This window comes from Theropithecus gelada, chromosome 15 (genome assembly GCF_003255815.1).
Source record: "Theropithecus gelada isolate Dixy chromosome 15, Tgel_1.0, whole genome shotgun sequence".
NCBI lineage: Eukaryota > Metazoa > Chordata > Mammalia > Primates > Cercopithecidae > Theropithecus > Theropithecus gelada.
This window is the reverse complement of record NC_037683.1, coordinates 90758298-90779020: the sequence shown is the minus strand read 5'-3', so window position 1 is coordinate 90779020 and position 20723 is coordinate 90758298. Positions and strand designations below refer to the sequence as shown.

Sequence of the window (20723 nt, the reverse complement as noted above, 5' to 3'; positions counted from 1 at the left end):
AAACAGTATGGAGATTCCTTAAAAAACTAAAAGTAGAACTACCATTTGATCCAGCAATCCCAGTACTGGGTATCCACTCAAAGGAAAAGAAGTTATTATACTAAAAAGACACTTGCACACACATGGTTAGAAACAATTTATCATTTTTATAACGTGGATAATTAAGAAAACAGGCATTCCTCTTTCTTAACATCTTAAATAGATGAGAGAATGCTACCCAAAACGACTTTTAGGTACTTGCTAGTCTAGCCCTGTGGTCTTTACTCAATGTCTGTCTGATTTTAATCAATGATAAGAAGTGGTACAGTTAGCAGTGGAAAGAAAGTGTAAGTGCAATGATAAATATGTGCTTGTTGAAAAGTAACAGGTGAAAATACAGAAAGAAAGCAAACAAACTAAATTCAAGACAACCTGGAACTACTAAGTACAGGATCAGAAACTTGCATAAGCTGTAGTAGCACTAAGAAGATATGATATCACAGCAAATTAAAATGAATGATGTTTAAGAGTAGTCCTAAACCACGAAGATTCAATTATAGCCTTTAAGGAAGCAGTCCTTTCCCCCAGACACCTCAACAAGAAGGTACCTACTGTTTGAAAAAAGAAAATCTGAAATTTTACATATTTACACTATATTGAATAGGCAAAATTCAGACTCACAACAAACTCTGACAGTCCTCATCAGAGTCAACAATGAACAAGCTTTTGCCACACTTGTTTCACCTCTTCCATTTTTCTTTCTTTGAAGCATTTCAAAATAAACTGTAGACATCAAGTCAGTTTTACCCCTACATACTTCAAATACATTTTTTAATGGAACATCGTTTTATATAGCTACAATGCTATTATCAGTGTTTATATTCTTAAGAAATTATCATAAAAACCATGCCTCATCATCTAGACTTACACCATCAAGAGTTACTGTATTTGTGATAATCTTACCTTTGATTGTATTGAACAAGTTCATTCTTTGTGTGATTTATTAAGAGGAATGTAGCTGCTCCATCATGATAATCTAAAAATGTAATAACTGTAGAATGCTCAGCCAAATTCACTTCTGCTATAATACCTCCAAGCTAGAAGAAAGAAAAAGAAAACATTTTTAATATAATCATTTTCCCAAGAATATTAACTAATAACATCTAAGAACAGACTACTCATAACTTGATAATTTAATTTTTGGGATGATTGAGAAAACAATTCAGAATTTGGTATTGCATTTCTGGAAATCTATAATCTCAATCACTGTATTACAGACAGATGACATTCCAGATGTGGTATATTCTAGTATTCCAGGCATTCCAACTAACTTTTTATATAACAATTAAATTATCTTAGATCTCTGTTTCCTTTTACAAAAAGAAATGTTTGTTCATTTTTGGGGAAAGAGGAAAAATCAACAGAAGTAATTATTTGATACAAAAAAATAAATAAAATACCAGTCAGTATATTTTAGCTTTTCTAATGATATATGCCAAAAACACATACCACACACACACAAAAACAAACAAACAAACAAAACCACTTACCTCGTTATCCAGACGCAATAGAATACAATTTTCTTGCTTGTTAAAATATATCCTTTTGGGAGGATCTTCACTCCCTTCAACTTGAATAAGAAGTTTACTAGAAGCATCCTCAGGCCAAAAGGGGATACACTAAAATATACATTATATATGTTTATAAAAATAAACAGATTTCACCATAAATACACAAATCATCTTAATATTCCCATCAGAGTACACTTAAACTTTAAAAAATCTCTTTTAACACTGCTCTAGTTATTGGGTTGCTTAAACAGCTGTAAACTTTCAACTTGAAGATGGGTTGTCACTTGTCAGCACTATGCACTCAAGAAGCAGTGGACAGCAAATTGAAGAACTATGGTAAGTGAACTGCTGGCGAGAAAAGAGACTTTAATGTGGTCATGATCTTACAGAGAAGGGTTGAAAAATCAGCAAGAAACCTGAGCTGAGAACTGGGACACAGATCAGGTTTAAAACAAGTGTACATTCAGTTACTAAAAATCAAAATCAGGTATGAACGTTGGAAATTAGGCAGAAGTCAAAGTACACAAAAATGGTAAGTCAGAACATATATTAAATCTAGCATCTGGTTGTCAAAAAAGGGTAAAAAAGTAAAAGTAGTATTCAAAGTTCAGAGTAGGAAGGAAGTTCGGAATTTTACGAAATAACTTCAACATGAGTGATCTGGAAACCAAACTAAAAGAACAGGAGATAGTCAAGGTACCAGAAAGAAGACTGGACAAAAGAATCTAGAAATTGAGCTAAAAGAACAAGAATGAAGAACAGCCTTGTCTGTAAGCTATTAAGTCAACTCCTGACCAGACTGATCCTTTCATATATTTCAGTGAGACTGCTCATGTGTGATACCTGATCATCATTACATAACTTGAGGACAATGTAGCAGAACCTGGTTGTTACAGCTAAGTATCTTAGCTTGTTAAAGACAGTTTTATTCAACCATAAAATGGAATTAATGGAACGAGATATGAGACATGCTTAGGAATATAACCTGACTGTGCACAGCCAGGGCACTGCAGTCTTAAGGATTCAAGCAACCCTGTCCCAAAGCTTTTACCCATGTCTGCATGCCTAGCCCAGGCACTTCATTTGGAGGCTCTTTATGAGAGCTTTGCGGCAGAGGCCTTCCTTGGGAGCTCCTGCAGGACCTCTTTATCAGGGAGACAGGTAGAGCCTGAGCTGAGAACTGGGACACAGATGATCAGTTTAAAACAAGGGTATGGTCACTTCACAAAAAGTGAAGACACTTTTTGTCTACTCTCAGTGCTCATTCCTAGCTCCTCCCCTTTGTCCTACTCCATTCCCCAGGTCCATAAAACTGCTGGACACTGTTCAAGGTTTCATAGACAGTGAGACAAGCCCCATGTCTTGTGCTGATCCACTTGACCCTTGTCCAATGCCATTCCAGAATAGGTGGTAACTGTGCTTTCTCTGATCTGGCCTCCTGCTTACACAGGTTGAGTATCCCCTGTTTGAGATGCTTGGTACCAGAAGTGTTTCAGATTCTGGACTTCTTTTGGATTTTGGAATATTTGCATATATATAATGAGATATCTTGGGGATGGTACCTAAGTCTAAACATAAAATTCATTTATGTTTCACATTCACCTTATACACATAGCCCAAAAGTAATTTTATACTATATTTAAATAATTTTGTGCATGAAACAAAGTTTGTACATATTGTACCATCAGAAAGAGAATGTGTCACTATCTTAATCACCCATGGTGACAATCTATGGCTGTGTGGCATCACCATCATTCCTGACTCTCAATTTGTGTTACCAATAAACAATCATTTTCTTACACTTACTCACACATAAGTACCTAACAGTTAAAAAAAAATGACAGTTAAGAAAGTGAAAAAAATAAAGTGTCAGGTGTAGAATTTTTCACTTGTGGCATCATGTTGGCACTTGAAAAGTTCTGGATTTTGGAATATTTCGAACTTTGGAGCATTTTTGATTTCATATTTTCAGATTAAGGATGCTCAATCTTTACTATCACAGTAAGTGATTAAAGGTTTGACTGTTACTTTCATTGTGGCTTGTCTTAATCAGCTACTCCAACACCTGGCAGCTCAGCTCTCTCCTCCTCAGCTGAGCTCTTGACAATTGCTAACTTTCTCATTTCCTCGAAGTCCTTGTTCAAATGTGACTCCAATGAGTCCCATCCTAACCACCTTATATAAAATTAGAGACCACCCCTGGCTCTCGAACTCTTAATATCCCTTATCCTACATAAGACTTTCTCACATTAGACTTGTCACTTTGAAACATACTATATACTAATTGATTATGGTATTATTAATGTTTCCCCCTTACACCCACTGAAATGTAAACTACATAAAGATGGGAACTTGTGCCTTTAAATAGTATATTGCAAGTCACATAAAAATAAACAATATTTGTTGAAAGAATGAATAGACTTGAAAAAAGGTGAAATTTCTGGGAATAAGAACTATAATTATTCAAATACTCAGCTGAAGACTTACATAGTAGTTCAGACACAGCAAAAGTAAAAAAAATTGAAAGATGTATATGTAGAACTTACCCAGAATGAAGCAAAGAGAGTTGTAAAATATAAAAGAGCTATTAAGAGACATGGAGGATAGAGTATGAAAGTCCAACATGTCTGATTTAAAGGCTTAGATGGAAAAAATGGAAGAACGGAGGAGAGGCAATATTTAAAGAGACAGTAGTAGCAAATTTTACAGAAAGCATGAAATACTTTAATCCACAGATCTAAGAGTAAAGCACCTCAAGCAGGGTAAATAAAAGGAAACCACATATAGACATATAGCAGCGTGACCGCAGAACATCAAAGACAAAGAGAAGAAAGACTGTGAAGGCAGCCAGAGAGATCGATCTATCTATCTATCTATCTATCTATCTATCTATCTATCTATCTATCTATCTATCTTCTCCTCTTCTCTTCTTCTCTCTCTCTTTCTTGCAATTGCAAGATTTAATAGAATGAAAACAGAGCTCCCATAAAATGGGAGGGGACCCAAAGGGGGTTGCCATTGCCCCATGGAACGCCTGGGTTTATATCCCGATCACTGTCCCTCTCGCTGTGCTCCAGCCAGAGAGATTTTTCTAGAGACACTGATGGTATTTACCTTCAAAACCAGCCCTAAAGGAAATGCTAAAGCATATACTTCAAGAATAATCCCAAAAAGGATGATTTTATATGCAAAAAGGAATAATGAATAGAAACAGCAACACTTCTCTAATCCTAACTTTTAGAATAAAAGTTCTTCAAAAATAAAATATTCCATCAACCTGTCAGTCATTCAGAAAACTCTTATCCAAAGGTTTAATGATGGCACAGAATCAACATTTCTTCTAAGTTACTACTCTCCTCAAGTAACTAGAGAAGAGTCTGGCTTAACCTACTCTCTGAAGGCATTCCTAATAGCTTCCTAGAGAGAATAAATAATTTCCGTCTCTTTGATGCATTTATACCTTATCTAGTCTTTGGCTGCTGTATTTAACCAAAGTGGTTAGTAATTGTTAAACGTCTACCTCCCTTAACAAGCTGGGCATTCCTAGTTATCTAATTATTAAAAATTGAACCTTGCCATCTATCTAGAGCCGGGTACAAATATTCAATGAAGATTTATGAAACTAAAACAACACTGGAGTAACAGGAGAGTTAAAACGTTACATGGTGACTTTAGGTATCTAACATTAAGGAGAAAATAGAATCCAAAGAGGTATATTTCTGAAATTCATCTACCCACCTGCTCCAAATCAAGAGAGAGCCATTTATCAGTTCCTTCTTCAGCCACTGATATACGGTATTTGCTTTTGTTTTTAATCATATAAAAAGGGGTAAATGTCACAATTCTAGTAATGTTAAAACTGCTCAGGTCTATAGTGACACCAACCTAAGAAAAATAAAATTAACAGCTCAAAAACTGTTATGTATCATAACATCCTTATAAAATTTAATTAAGTAGTTAATAAAACAGTTAAAATAAACAGTTTCTTGATAAGCACAGAATGAACTCACTTGATAGTCCATTTTCAGGCCTTTACATTTAACAGCTCCATGACTACCAACAGTATCAATTGAAAACTGATCGGACAATTCACTATCAGTTACCATAAGTTGAACCTAGGAAAAAATATTTCAAATACATCACAATTTAGGTACCCTTAAAAATTCCTGCTTAAACTGATAAAAATTAGTTTTTAGCATAAACAAAATATTACATTGTTAATGCACTAAACCTTTATAATATTAAATTCCAATCTTTTTGGCCTCAAATATTTAACAAGTTATTTCTATCCAAGTTTCATAATATTTATTCTTCATATTTAAAACTAAAAATCGACAAACAGATAAAGACAAGGGAAAAACAGAATAAACAATGCATACCTTATTGTTATTAAAAAAGTGATTTGGCTGAAAAGAAAAGAGAACTGGCTTTTTATAATTAGGTGGATGCTTTCGATGAATTCCGTCTGCTTTGTACTGTAACATGCGACCAGTTTTGTTGACCATCCAATAAGGACTATGAAATGCCACAACTGTCTGACCAGTATTATAAGTCATATGGACAGCAATATCTAAATCAGTCTTTTCCATTTCTGTAATACAGGTAAAATTGACAAAACTAATGTCTTGCTGATTAGGCTTTATGTGATATTCACTTTTCCAATCGTGATTGAGATAGTCAAGTAATTTTAAACGTAGCCTGGCTTTATCCAAGTGTACAGTACAAATCTGGGCTGAATGTCCTTCACTTAGAGTAAAAACTGAATTTTCAATTCCCTGTAATAAAAAAAAAAATTTAAATGTTGCAGAATAATATGCCTCAAAATTCTATTTATTTATTCCAAATGCTGCACAAAATGCTTCTGAAGCACCTATCAGAACAAGTCAGAAGACTTACATTCAAGTTCTAACTTTGTCAACTGTGTAAATCTCTACACAGGATTTAATCTGAGATTTGACCTACTGTATTTGTAAAATGTTCTAAATGACTTACTTTAAAGGACAAACTGTGAAGATTAGATTAAATAACATAATGGGAAACTCCCCTGGAAATTATAAACATAAAACACTACAATTGGTAAAACAACAACAAAAAGACAATCTTAACCACTAGTGATTTTTGTTTTGAAAACAACAAAACAATGTAAAATGTGGGCAAAAACTGATGGGAATCCAAAATAAGCAATCCCTACTACCTCCACAATCCCTCATCACCCATTTCCAATCACTGTTTATATTATTACATCATATGTATCTCTCCAAGCTGCTCATTTCCCTCGACCCACCCTTCTATTATCTCAGTTCATGTCACTATATGACCTCTCAGTTTAAGAGTCTCCTAACCGCTCTTGTCCCCTCTAGTCCCTTCCCCATACCATGGCTCAATTGTCTTTCTAAAGACTGATCATATCCTTTGGAAACTGCCAGACAGAATGTGATCACTAAAAGCATCCAATTAAAAGTTCTATGAGAATAGAAACATAACTTGACAGTACATCTGAATATCTCACCAGTTTTTCCAGCATCTCTATCTTGTTCTCTTCCTATTATTATAATATATGAATCTCTTCATCTCATGATTTTAAATTAATTAAAGCAAAAGTAAGGAGTTCTTGATTTTTTACAAGTTAAATAATATTCCACAAAATAACAATGGTGGTGGTAGTGCTAGAGTGATAAATAAATGGCAACCCTTGTCTATCAGGCACTGTACCAAATCTTTTACATATGCAATCTAATTTGATTTCCCCCATGTCTTAACCAAGCAAATTTTATTATTCTCATTTTATAGACTACAACAAAAGATTTACAAAAGCAATAAAGCCCACTCAAGAACATACAGCTAGCAAGTGACAGAGCTAGGATGCAATTTCAAATCTGACAGCAATGTATCAGAAAAGTGTAAACTGCTGGGTGTACTGGCTCGCGCCTGTAATTCCAGCACTTTGGGAGGCCAAAGCGGGAGGATCACTTGAGCCCAAGAGCTCAAGACAAGCCACAGTGAGTCCCTGTCCCTACAAAATTAAAAATTAAAAAAAGTTATCCAGGCATGGCATGCATCTGTAGTCCCAGCTACTCGGGGGGCTGAGGAGGAAGGATCACGTGAGCCTAGAAGTTTGAGGCTACAGTGAGCTATGCACTCCAGTCTGAGCAACAGAGAGAAACCTGCTTTTTAAAAAAGCAAACAAATGGTAATTCTAAAGGTAAAATAAACCTATAATAGATGACAATGAAGAACTACTTTCTTCCATTTGATAAGCCTCGCAAATGAAATATTCACATAAAATCTTAAGATGTACGGATTCCTATGTTATAACAACAGGAAGAAACCACACCATCTGTTAAAACAAAGAGTATGTAAGAAAAAAAGCAACTTTACCAAGTATATAATCTTTTAAGAAAATCAGCGCTAAAAGAATACAATATAATGTAGCAGGCTTTTTTTGTCACTGAAGTCTAGTTCTTAAATGTTATTTCAATAATAATTCTCATACTTGTTGCAAAAGAATATCTGCATTACCTATTCTTTACTAGTATTCTAATTTTTATTAGATCTTTAAAATAGTTTTTATTGTTCTTAATCTTAAAAAACTGAAACTACAAAATCAAAAACAGGAAAGCACTAAAACAATTTGCCGATACCTCTATATAATAAGCAATTTTGTAAGGAAGAAGATTTCGGAGCAGGATAGGTGGCCACAAATGCATTACGTATGGTAAATCCCAACCATCTTCTGAATACACTGATAGAGACGTTAAATTATCTTTTTCTGGAACAATATTAATGAGAAATGATTTCTTGGAAGGGTTTTGAGATCTACATTTCTTCTTTAGAAGAGCACCATCATTTTTCACAATCTCTTCAAAGTCAATTCCTTCACACATTTGATAGTCCTCATCTTCTGGCTTCAGAAAAAGGAATGATCTGCATGAGATTAAATGATACAGTTTAAAATGCTTTAAAGGAAAACATATTAAAGTATATAATTACAGCTTTAGAATAACAAACTTACCTCCTTTCACAATATTGTAATAAATTTTTATATTTTCATATACCTTTTAGATATAAGTAAGATAGATAAATAGATATCACCTTAACTTTCTGGAAGCGCATCAAGTTTTTTGACTTTTAAGAGGAGAGTATTTTTCTTACAACTTACTATCTTAAAAGTACACTTATAAGATGAATGGTTTCATATAAAAATACATAAATCGTATCAGTTATATATGCAAAGCAAACCACATAGAATCATCTGTGACTTGTACATATAACTGCAAGAATTTGGCTTTTCTGGATATGTGGGCCTAAAAGGAAATAAATGCCATGACTGAATTCATAAACTAAAAAAATTACTATTGAAAAAATAATCACAAGCTTTCCAACATTAATCAAATGAAAGTTTTCAATCGATATTTAACTTTATTAAAATGTGGGCCATAGATGCAGAAGAGTGTTTTTCTTTTTTGTTTTTGTTTTTTTTTACAGCAGTATGATATTGTACTTTATTTTTTTTTTTCTGCTTTAGCTTTTTTTTTTTTTTAATTATACTTTAGGTTCTGGGATACATGTGCAGAACGTGCAGGTTTGTTACAGAGGCATACACATGCCACAGTGGTTTGCTGCACCCATCAACTGATCATCTACATTAAGTATTTCTCCTAATGCTCTCCCTCCCCTTGCTCCCCAACTCCCAACAGGCCCCAGTGAGTGATGCTCTCCTCCCTGTGTCCATGAGTTCTCATTGTTCAACTCCCACTTATGATTGAGGACATGCGGTGTTTGGTTTTTTTGTTCCTGTGTTAGTTTGCTGAGAATGATGGTTTCCAGCTTCACTCATGTCCCTGCAAAGGACATGAACTCACTCTATTTTATGGCTGCATAGTATTTCATGCTGTATACGTGCCACATTTTCTTTATCCAGTCTATCATTGATGGGCCTTTGGGTTGGTTCCAAGTCTTTGCTACTGGGAACAGTACTGCAATAAACATATATGTGTATCTGTCTTTATAGTAGAATGATTTATTGTAGTTCTTTGGTATATAGCCAGTAATGGGATTGCTGGGTCAAATGGTATTTCTGGTTCTAGATCCTTGAGGAATCACCACACCGTCTTCCATAATGGTTGAACTGATTTATACTCCCACCAACAGTGTAAAAGCATTCCTATTTCTCCACATCCTCTTCAGCATCTGTTGTGTCCTGACTTTTTAAAGATTACCATTCTAATTGGAATGAGATGGTATCTCATTGTTGTTTTGATTTGCATTTCTCTAATCACCAGTAATGATGAGCTTTTTTTCACACGTTTCTTGGCCGCATAAATGTCTTCTTCTGAGAAGCATCTGTTCATATCCTTCACCCACTTTTTGATGGGGTTGTTTTTTTCTTATAAATTTTTTTCAGTTCTTTGTAGATTCTGGATATTAGTCCTTTGTCAGATGGACAGACTGCAAAAATTTCCTCCCTTTCTGTAGGTTGCCCGTTCACTCTGATGGTAGTTTCTTTTGCTGAGCAGAAGCTCTTTAGTTTAATTAGATCCCGTTTGTCAATTTTGGCTTTTGTTGTCATTGCAGAAGAGTGGTTTAAGAAAATGATGACAAAATTATTGGTTGTCACATAGTTAATCTTTATATTTGAATATTACATTGTTTACATTTCAGCAATATTTTATACTTAATAATTTTTGAACAGACACTGTAGCCAAGAATAAACATTTCAGAAATATTTTTATGTTTGTAAAAATTATTAGCTATAATTATGACACTGTCCTTTATAGATGAACAACAGTCAACACTATCTCCAACCCTGATTATTTTCCTAAGTTCTACTCCTAAAATGTTAAATATCTATGATGTATTTCTGTAATAATTTCTGATGGCACTTTAAATTTGCTAGACTGAACACTGAACCACTCTACCCACTTTTCTGCATGTCCTTTTTCAGTGACTTCCAGCTACTGGCACCCTGGACTTTGACACAATATTAGACTTCCTTCTTCCCTGACTGAAGTATATAAATTATTTGTCAAAAGAGTTAACAGATATAGCCTATTCTACTTCTACTTCCTTCTATAATTTTCATTCTATTTTCCACTCTTACTCCTAACACTTAAAGGTAAAACCTTATTTTTTTTCCAAATTAAACTAATGGTAATACACTTACCCAGTTTATCAAAACATTTATTGGACCTATTATGTACCAACAAGGCAAAATTGAAAACAAACAAATGAGTAAGATCATAATCAGGTGGGAAATGTAATGTTAAAAGATAACTACTGCATTGTGATAGGTACCAAAACACATGTATAGAGTAGACTGAGGGCAGAGTGGTTGGCTCTTTCCAGACAGACTGCAAGGTGTTTGCAGAAGTGACAATTTTCCCAAAAAGGGTGTTCTGAAGAGAAGATCTGGGTAAGAGAAATATAAAAGGTCAAAGGAAAGTTCAAGGAATGAATGAAGAAAACAGGAAAGAAAGATAATCAATGACAAGAGGTTTTAAATGAGAAGATAGAGTGAATGGTCTTGAAACAGAACATCAAATGATCTGAGACAAGAAGAAAAAAACAGATCAAACTAAAAGACGGAGATAAAATTTATAAAAATGGAGCAAGAAAATGAGAGAGCAACCACCTAACTGTGAACTTAAATTATCTTTCAAATTTTATCTTCCAACATGTACTCTACATTCCAATGAATTCCCAACTATTCCTTATAACACTATGCTTTCATGCTTCCTTCTCTTTGTTCATGCACACCTTCCTCTTAGCCTTTTCCATCTAATCTCCATATTACTATATTACATGTTACTGTACTTCATGTATCTTGCCCAGGAGTCAGTCATTAATCCCTTTTATGTTTTCCATAGTTTTTGGCAACTGTAACACTTTCTATAACTCTCCAAAACCCACTGTTTCCTACTTCATACATTTATGTCATATATCCATCTTTTGATGGCAAAAGTCACATGCAATTCTTCTTGGTATTGAGTGTCTCATCCACAGAAAACCTTGATAAATATTTGTTAAATTAATAAAAGAATCAGTATATTTAAATTCTGTTTAAATATTTTAATAAAATATAAATTGTTTTCCTATATTTATCTGCATCTATACTTATCTGTAACATTAATCTAAGAATAGAAACAGAATAGAGAAAGATAACTGTTTGTTAAGACCTCACATCTTAAATATACGTGCACCTACACTGAAGTACTAGATTAAAAGAATACCTAGATCGTGAGTTTGAGACCAGCCTGACCAAAATGGAGAAATCCCGTCTCTGCTAAAAATACAAAATTAGCTGCGCATGGTGGTGCATGCCTGTAATCCCAGCTACTTAGGAGGCTGAGGCAGGAGAATCACTTGAATCTGGGAGCTGAGATCCCACCATTGCACTCCAGCCTGGGCAACAAGAGCGAAACTCTATCTCAAAAAAAAAAAAAATGCCCAATGAAAAATCCAAGCTGGTTAGTCACTAATAGTTCTAGTTAAGATGAAGTACTTAATCAGTAACAATTCTCATTAAGATGAATTAATCACTACTAATTCTCATTAAGATAGATTAACTATCATGTAACAAATTAACATTCAGCCTTGGAAAAAAGTATAAAGGTACTGTTTCCTCTACTACGGAGAGAGACACAAAATATATACCAGAAATGTATTAAAAAGTAGAGTATCATTAACTTTTATTATCCAAGAAGAAAATGAAAGTTCTTCACAGAAATTTTTAAATATATCTTACATGCCATATTTAATCTAGTCTTGTAACCCACCCCAAATCATCTCTAGAGCAAGATCAGATATTGTAAATGACTATTTTGTTGTTCTCTCAACAATACAATTCTTTCCCTCAGCAAGTCTGAACTAAGCAATAAAACACTCATTAGATTTAGCAAGTCGATCTATGTGAAAATACGTGCCTAAAACTGCTAGACCGTCTTCAGAGCATTGAGGATCCCATTCTGAACTTCTGGACAAGGGAACAGGTAAGCACTGTTTGCAGTTCTGCCTCTATCCTTCTGTAGCATTGAGGTAAGTATCTATTTCTAGTGTGTATTCTAAAATGGTATTTAAACAAACTACAATGCTTAATTCTGAGGAAAGTTTTATTCTCCAATAGGGTTAAATTTCCATAGAAGAGATTATTTTCAATTCCAGATTACACATCTTGACTAATATTTACTTGTTATGATATAAATCTATAAGACTAGCTCATATTTTGTTATAATTTTAATATTTTCTTAAAACATATCTTGTATCAAATTTAATTACTTTAAAAATTTAAAATTAATGTAGTATATACTTCTATTTCAACTCCATCCCTGAACAATGAACAAAGATGAAAAGGATAAAATATTCTGTTTACTAAAAGAATGTCAAAAAATTGTATTATAAAACCTCTGAGAAGTAAAATTTACTTCATAATAGTATAAATTCAGAAACCATCAGGCATCATCTATTAGACATTTTAAAAACTCTTAATCATATGACTATGCTTATGATGCTTATATTGCAACAAAAATATATTTAAGAGAAAAGTATATATAATGTGCTTGCTATAAGTTATTACAATAAATTAAATAATACTTCTTTTTTAAGATCTAAGTGCACAGAAACCTACAGGAGTTAGATGAGTTATTAGCAGGATGGATTTGATCAAAGTTATCCATGTGAAATCAGAAACTAAAAAGTCTACAAGAGATCTCAGAGTAAATAAAATGACAAAGAAAAAATACCGGTAAGATCCTAATGGTATGTTGAATTCATTTTCAGGTGAGGCAGTTCCCAATAAGGTATCCCCTTCGTAAACAGACAGTGGGACTGAAAAATGATTTCTTATCTGGGAAAGAAAAACAAATAATATTTAGTATCATTAATCTAAGAATCTACAGATGTGTAAAAAAAAAAGTCCATGTAAATATCTTAACAAAGGAACTATCAGGCAATATTCATCTTGCTTATGTAAATTAGAAAAGAAACAAACATATTATTTATCCTAAAATATACAAGAAAAATTTCCACAGTTTTATATAAAAGGAATCTCAAAAACAGACTTTAAGCATCCTACAGGGGAATAAGATAATATCTCCTTCACTTTAGGATAGAGACTAATTTGTTTAGAGATATGTTTTTGTTTAGACAAAAACAGTAGAAAAAAATTCATAGAAAAAAATCAAAATTTTAAATATTTGTATGGTAAAAGTGACAATCTACAGGCTGGCAAATATCTGTAATATACTTGACAAAGGGTTTATAACCACTACATACTCAAAAATCCTAAAAATCATTAAGAAAGTTGCAATCAAGAGGAAAACAGGAACAGAATGTAAACAAGTGATTCACAGAATGGAAAAACTGACCAATAAAGAGGAAAAGATACTTGACATTACTAGTAATCAAGAAAATACAAATTACATTCATAGAATATCTTTTAATACCAACAAACTGCAAAAATATCAGAAGTATGGTAATATCAACAGTTGAAAATGATGTGAACAGGAACTCATATACACTAGTGGTAGAATGTAAACTGATAACATAACTCTGAAGAATAATTTGACAAAAACTTAGTAAAAATGAAAATGTACTTTCTTCTTAGCAATTCTGCTCCTAGTGCCATACCTAGAGAAATGTTTACACATGTGTATTCATTTATTGTTTACTACACTCACTCAAGACACCGATGTTCACTACACCACTGATTTTATTATAAAAAAATGAAAATGAAAACAATCTCAACAATGGAAAAATAAGAAAATTTTCTTCAAATTGATATAATCATGTAACATCATTAAAATAATGACCTATGTATCAGTATATGGTTACACTTCAAATATTTGAATGAAAACAGAACATAGCATAACAAGGTGAACAGTGTAACATTTCTGTAAGACACTAAAAACACAAGTATGTACTTTCTGGACAGGAAGTAGTTTTTAAAATATAGTACTAGAAATATACACAACATATCACCAAATTGATATTGCCTCAAAGAAGAAGGAAGGAGGGAATGTGGACTAAGGAGGGAAACCAAACAGTTGGCTTCAACTTCATGCATTTTTTTTTAAATTTAAGGGAACCATTTTTAAACTTCAATATTTTTAAAACTCCATGGTGTGGATGGAGACATCTGTATTATAATAAACTTCAAAGTCCACTATCAAACCAATAATCAACATCCAGAGCATTCCACAACAGACATTAACTGTAAGTTTTCCAACATATTTTCTGATTATAAATATAATTCCAAATAAATTTCACATTCAACTTATCACTGATGTAAATGGAGCCTATTAAGAAACACATGCTTCTAAATGGTGGCTGTTTGGAATGTGAAGTTACTTACCAAAGTCTGATATTGCTTACTTTGTTTTCCCTTTCAGATTTAGTGTGGAAAAAGTTGGTTGGAAGCTGAGAATAAACTAGCAGTTGAAATTTCAAGGAAAGATCAAAGGTCTGGAAAACGGAATGAGCATAAGCTTGAAAAGTCTAAGGGAGCAGAGGAAAAGGGAACATCCGTCTGTATAAAAGTGGGTGGGCACAGTGGCTCACACCTATTATAATTCCAGCACTTTGGGTGGCTGAGGCAGGAGGATCACTTGACCTCAGGAGTTCGAGACCAGTCTGGGCAATATGGTGAGACCCTGTCTCTACAAAATATTGAAAAATTAGCCAGGTATGGTGGTATACACATGTAGTCCGAGCTACTGGAGAGGCTGAGGTGAGAGGATTATTGAGCCTGGGAAGTCAAGGTTGCAGTGAGCATTGATCATGCCACTGCACTCCTGGGCGATTAAGACCCTGTCTCTCAAAAATTACAAAGATAAGAAAGAAACAAAAGCATGTTGCAGGTAAGCTATCTTGCTGGAACAATTCCTCAAGTTTATGATTATGCAACAGCAATATGATAGCAGAATGAACATAGATGTTAAAGTGAAACAAACCTGAGATAAATACTGGCAGTGCTAATTACTAGCTGTGTAACTGTGGGCAAATTTTATTTTGAATAATACCATTTCTCCTGACTATCAAAAGTAGTAAATTCATATATACGCATACCTTGTTTTATATGTTTTGCTTTATTGTGCATTGAAGATATTTCATTTTTTACAAATTAAAGGTTTATGGCAATCCTGTATCAAGCAAGTCTATTGGTGCCATTTTTCTAACAACATGTGCTCACGTAGTGCCTCGGTGTCATATTCTGGTAACTCTCACGATATTTCAATCTTTTCGTTATAATTATATGTGCTATAATTAATAAATGTGTATGTTCTGACTGCTCCACAAATTGGACATTTTCCCCACTTTCTCTCTCTTCTTCAGACTTCTCTATTCTCTGAGACACAATACTATTGAAAATAGGACAATTAATAACCCTCCAATGACCTCTTTCAAATGAAAAGAAGAGGCACATGTCTCTCACTTTTAAATCAAAAGCAAAAGCTAGAAATGATTAATGTTAAAGAGAAGTGCATGTCAAAACCAGAGATGGGCTAAAAGGTAAGCCTCTTGCATCAAACAGCCAAGTTGTGAATGCAAAGGAAAAGTTTTTGAAGAAAATTAAAAGTCCTAACCCAGTGAACACGCAAATGACAAGAAAGTGAAACAGCCTTATTGCTAACAGGAAGAATATTCTAGTGGTCTGAATATGACATGATTTGACTACGTCCCCCACCCAAATCTCATCTTGAATTGTAATCCCCATAACCCATGTGTCAAGGGAGGAATCAGGTGGAGGTAACTGGATCATGGGGACAGTTTCCCCATGCTGTTCTCATGATGGTGAATGAGTTCTCACGAGATCTGATGGTCTTATAAGTGTGTGGTAGTTCTTCCTGCATTCACTTCTCTTTCCTGCTGCCTTGTGAAGAAGGTGCCTTGCTTTCCATTTGCTTTCTGCCAGATTATAAGTTTCCTGAGGTCTCCCCAGCCATGCTGCACTATGAGACAATTAAACCTCTTTCCTTTATAAATTACTAAGTCCCGGGCAGTTCTTTACAGCAGTATGAAAACAGCCTAATACAGGATAGAAGATCAAACCAGCTGCAACATTCCCCTAAGAAAGGCCCTAACTCTCTTCAATCGTATGAAGGCTGAGAGATGTGAGGAAGTAGCAGAAAAAAAGTTGGAAGCAGAGGTTTGTTCACGAGGTTTAAGGGAAGAAACCACCTGCATAACATACAAGTGCAAAGTGAAGCGGCAAGTGGCTGCAGCAAGTTATCCAGAAGGTCTAGCTAAGATCACTGATGAAGATGGCTACACTAAACAACAGATTTCCAAACTAGACAAAACACCCTTCTATTGGAAGAACACGACATTTAAGACTCTCATAGCTAGAGAAGAGAAGTCAATGCTTAGCTTCAAAGCTTCGAAGGACAGTCTGAATCTCTTGTTAAAGGGATAATGAAGCAAGTGACCTGAAGTTACGCCAATGTTCATTTACCATTATGAAAATCCTAGGGCCTTTAAGAATATGCTAACTCTACTCTGTGCTCTATACATGGAAAAACAAAGCCTGAATTTGAAAGCACATCTGTTTATAGCATGGTTTACCGAATTTTTAAAGCCCACTACTGAGACCTATTCTCAGGAAAAAAAATCCTTTCAAAATGCTATTGCTCATTGGCTATGCACATTGTCACTCAAGTTCTGATGGAGATGTACAGGAGATTAATGCTGCTTTCATGCCTGCTAACACAACATCTATTCTGTAGCAAATGGATCAAGGAGTAATTTCAACTTCTTAATATTATATGTAATATTGTATATTTGACTTAAATAATATTAGTCTCATTATTTAAGAAATACATTTTTTAAGGCAACAGCTCCCATAGACAATGATTCCTCTGATGGATCCAGGCAAAGTAAATTGAAAATCTTCTGGAAAGGATTCATCATCCAGATGCCATTAATAACATTTGTGATTCATGAGAGGAGGTCAAAATAACAACATTACCAGCTGGTTCCAACCCTCATGGATGACTTTGAGGAATTCAGGACTTCAATGGAGCAAGTCACTGCAGATATGGTGGATATAGCAAGAGAACTAGAATTAGAATTGGGGCCTGAAGAGGTGACTGAATTGTTGCAACTTTCTTTAGAGAGAAAAGTATGAAGAGTATCTCATCCAGTGAGTAGCAAAAAATGGTATCTCATCCAGTGAGTAGCAAAAAATGGTCAGGCAAAAATGTATTATTCTGATTAATATATACATAGTAATCAGAAAACTTCCAAATACTCATATTTATCTTTGGAATAGATAATAACAAATTGTTTAGTAAAACAATTTTCTCATAATCTTTCTATATCTTACCAAATTCTACTTTAAAAACATCATAGCAGCATATGAAACATGAGAACTAAGAATTTGATAAATGAATAATCTTAACTGTACTCTATTTTTAATTCTAGAAAAACTATTTGCTCTATACATTTGAAGCAATAGAAATATGTCTATACAAAGTACCTGTAAGAAATTCAAAATTCACGTTCAACTATTTAACTAAATGGCAAAATAATCAACAGTAATGAGTGCGGCTGTTAGTCACCTTTTAAAATAGTTACCTAAATAAAAAGTGAAAGAGAAGGGATATCTGTTTTCAGCCATGCTAGAATAACAGGGACCAGATATAGCTTCCCACCCTAATCAACTAAAAAGCAGGAAAACAAACAACAAACATCAAACCACAGTTTCAGATAAGGCACAATAGGCAGCACAAGGGAAAAACAAAAACAAAAACGAAAAAGCTACAGAAGCTATGACTACCCAGCTTGCTGTCTGGAGAGTGAGTTTCTAGTCTGCTGTGTGAGAAGCAGGCAGCCAAGTTGAAGAGACAAGATCTGAAAATCTGGGGAAGCCAATGTGACTGAAATTCACAGCATATTGTACTGGAGGGGAGAGACCTGCATGGAGAGGCAAAAGCTGTACAGACAGAATTCTGGAAAATTGAGTGTCCCCTTCACGTCAAAACTTCAGCTGAGTCATGACCAGGACATGTGCAGATTATCTACGGCTCAGTAAAGATCCGCCTAAAAGAAACAGGAAGAACAAAGTCTGGTTCTGATATATACAGTAGTTTTAGGTAACCAATAAAAAATTATCAGGTACATTAAAGGAATGAAAAAAATACCATAATGAAAAGAAACATCAATAAAATGAAACAAACCTAAAATGACACGTAATAGAATTGGTAGACAAGGACATTAAAACATTTATTAAAATTATATCCAATATCACTAAAAAGTTAGAAGACTAAGTATGCTAAAAAGAGACACTGGAAAATAAAAAACCAAAAAAATTCATAGTACTATTGAGAAAAATATATCAGATGGCGTCAACAGCAGATTGGCCACTGAAAAAGAAAAGGGAAACTGAAGACTTAACAAGAGAAACTATCAAAAAAGAAATGGGTAAAAAGCTGAAAGGAAAAACAAACAGAGCATTACTGAGCTGTGGGGCAAGTTCAAATACCCTAATATATACCTAACTGGAACCTAAAGGAGAGAAGAGAGGGCGAAGACAGAAAAAATTTTAGAAACAATGGCAAAAAGTTTTCTAAAGTTGATCAAAACTATAAATCCATGATTTTAAGGTCAGTAAACCCCAAATACAAGGAACATGAAGAAAACTACAGTAAGATTCATCATAACCAAATTGCTTAAAACCAATGATAAAGAAAAAAGAAATCTCAAAAGCAGCTAAAGAAAAGGTTGACACATTTTGTAGAAGAGCAAATACAGGAAAAAAAGCAGACTTCTGATCAGAAACAATGCAATACAGTAGACAGCAGAACAACATTTTTAAAGTATGGGGAAAAAACGTTGCCAATCTAGATCTCTAGGCCCAGTGAAAGTATCTGTAACACATATATGTGAAATAAAAACTGAAAGAATTCATTATTAGCATTACTGAAAGAAGAAAAAGTGATAATAAATATCAAATACAGTTTGTATTTTAAACCAATTTAAAACATAATTCATTAAAGAAAAATAGTAACTTGTATTATGGGGTTTTGGCTAACATACATAGACACGAAAATGTATGAACATAATTATACAAATGTGGGAGATGAGAAGTGGAAGTATACTGGTTTAAAGTTGTGATTCTGTATGTGAAGTGGCAAAATACTACTTGAAGGTAGACTAATACAATATGTACGTAATAAAGCCCTAAAGTAACAACAACAACAACAACAACAAAAAAGGCAAGGAAGTATAAAGAGATACAGCCAATAACCAACAAGGAAATAAAATGAATTCGTAACAAAAATGCTCAATTAATTAAAAAAAAAAAGAGAAAGAGAAAACAAAAGGAAGATGGATGTAAAGAACAAATGAGACAAATAGAAAAAAAAAAAATAGCAAGTTTAAGCCCAACCATATCAATAACAACTTTTAAATATAAGTGGTTTAATTATCCTTGTTAAAAGGCACAGATTTTCAGATTAAAATAAAAAAACAAAACAAAACAAAACATAAGGTCCAACTACGTGGTGCCTACAGAAACCCCACGTTAAACACACTTTAATACACAGGTCCCCAGCCCTTCACCCATGGGCTGGTACCAGTCTGTGGCCTGTTAGGAAGTGGGCTGCACGGCAGGAAGTGAGCAGCAGGCTTGAGAGCATTACCGCCTGAGCTCTGCCTCCTGTCAGATCAGCCACAGCATTAGATTCTCATAGGAGGGTGAACCCTATTGTGAACTGTGCGTGCACGGGATCTAGGTTATATGCTCCTCATGAGAATTTAACTAATGCCTGATGATCTGAGGTTAAATCCAGTACTGTGAGTGCTTGCCTGATTTTTGTTTCTTATGGTGTTTTTTTCTGTGTAGATAGTTGTTAACTTGGTGTCCCTGCAGGGGACAGGGACACATATGGGTGGAGCTTTCTGTTCTTGAGAAAGGAATCCTGAGACCATATGCCCCAGCCCCCAACCTGTGGAAAAACTGTCTTCCATGAAACAGGCCCCTGGTGTCAAAAAGGTTGGGGACTGCTGCTTTAATGAGTTAAAAAGTTAAACAATGAGAGGCGGAGCAAGATGGGGGAATAGGTGTGGTGGTGTGCACCTACAGTCCTAGCTGCTCGGGAGGCTGAGATAGGAGAATTGCTTAAACCCAGGAGAATGTGGCTCCAGTGAGCCATGATGGCACCACTGCACTCCAACCTT

At 34.4% G+C, this 20723-nt stretch overlaps 1 protein-coding gene across 4 annotated transcripts in view; it reads right to left on the bottom strand.

Moving 5' to 3' along the window:
• Nucleotides 1-20723, bottom strand: part of VPS13A (vacuolar protein sorting 13 homolog A) — a 246679-nt gene that overhangs the window by 67834 nt on the left and 158122 nt on the right. For all 4 annotated transcript variants that reach the window (XM_025360006.1, XM_025360007.1, XM_025360009.1 and 1 more), the window contains 7 exons: nucleotides 13289-13392; nucleotides 8192-8474; nucleotides 5930-6325; nucleotides 5561-5665; nucleotides 5289-5435; nucleotides 1530-1658; nucleotides 943-1076 (listed from right to left, as the gene is read on the bottom strand). In XM_025360006.1, the coding sequence (XP_025215791.1) occupies nucleotides 943-1076; nucleotides 1530-1658; nucleotides 5289-5435; nucleotides 5561-5665; nucleotides 5930-6325; nucleotides 8192-8474; nucleotides 13289-13392 (1298 nt within the window). The remainder of the gene's footprint in view (nucleotides 1-942; nucleotides 1077-1529; nucleotides 1659-5288; nucleotides 5436-5560; nucleotides 5666-5929; nucleotides 6326-8191; nucleotides 8475-13288; nucleotides 13393-20723) is intronic.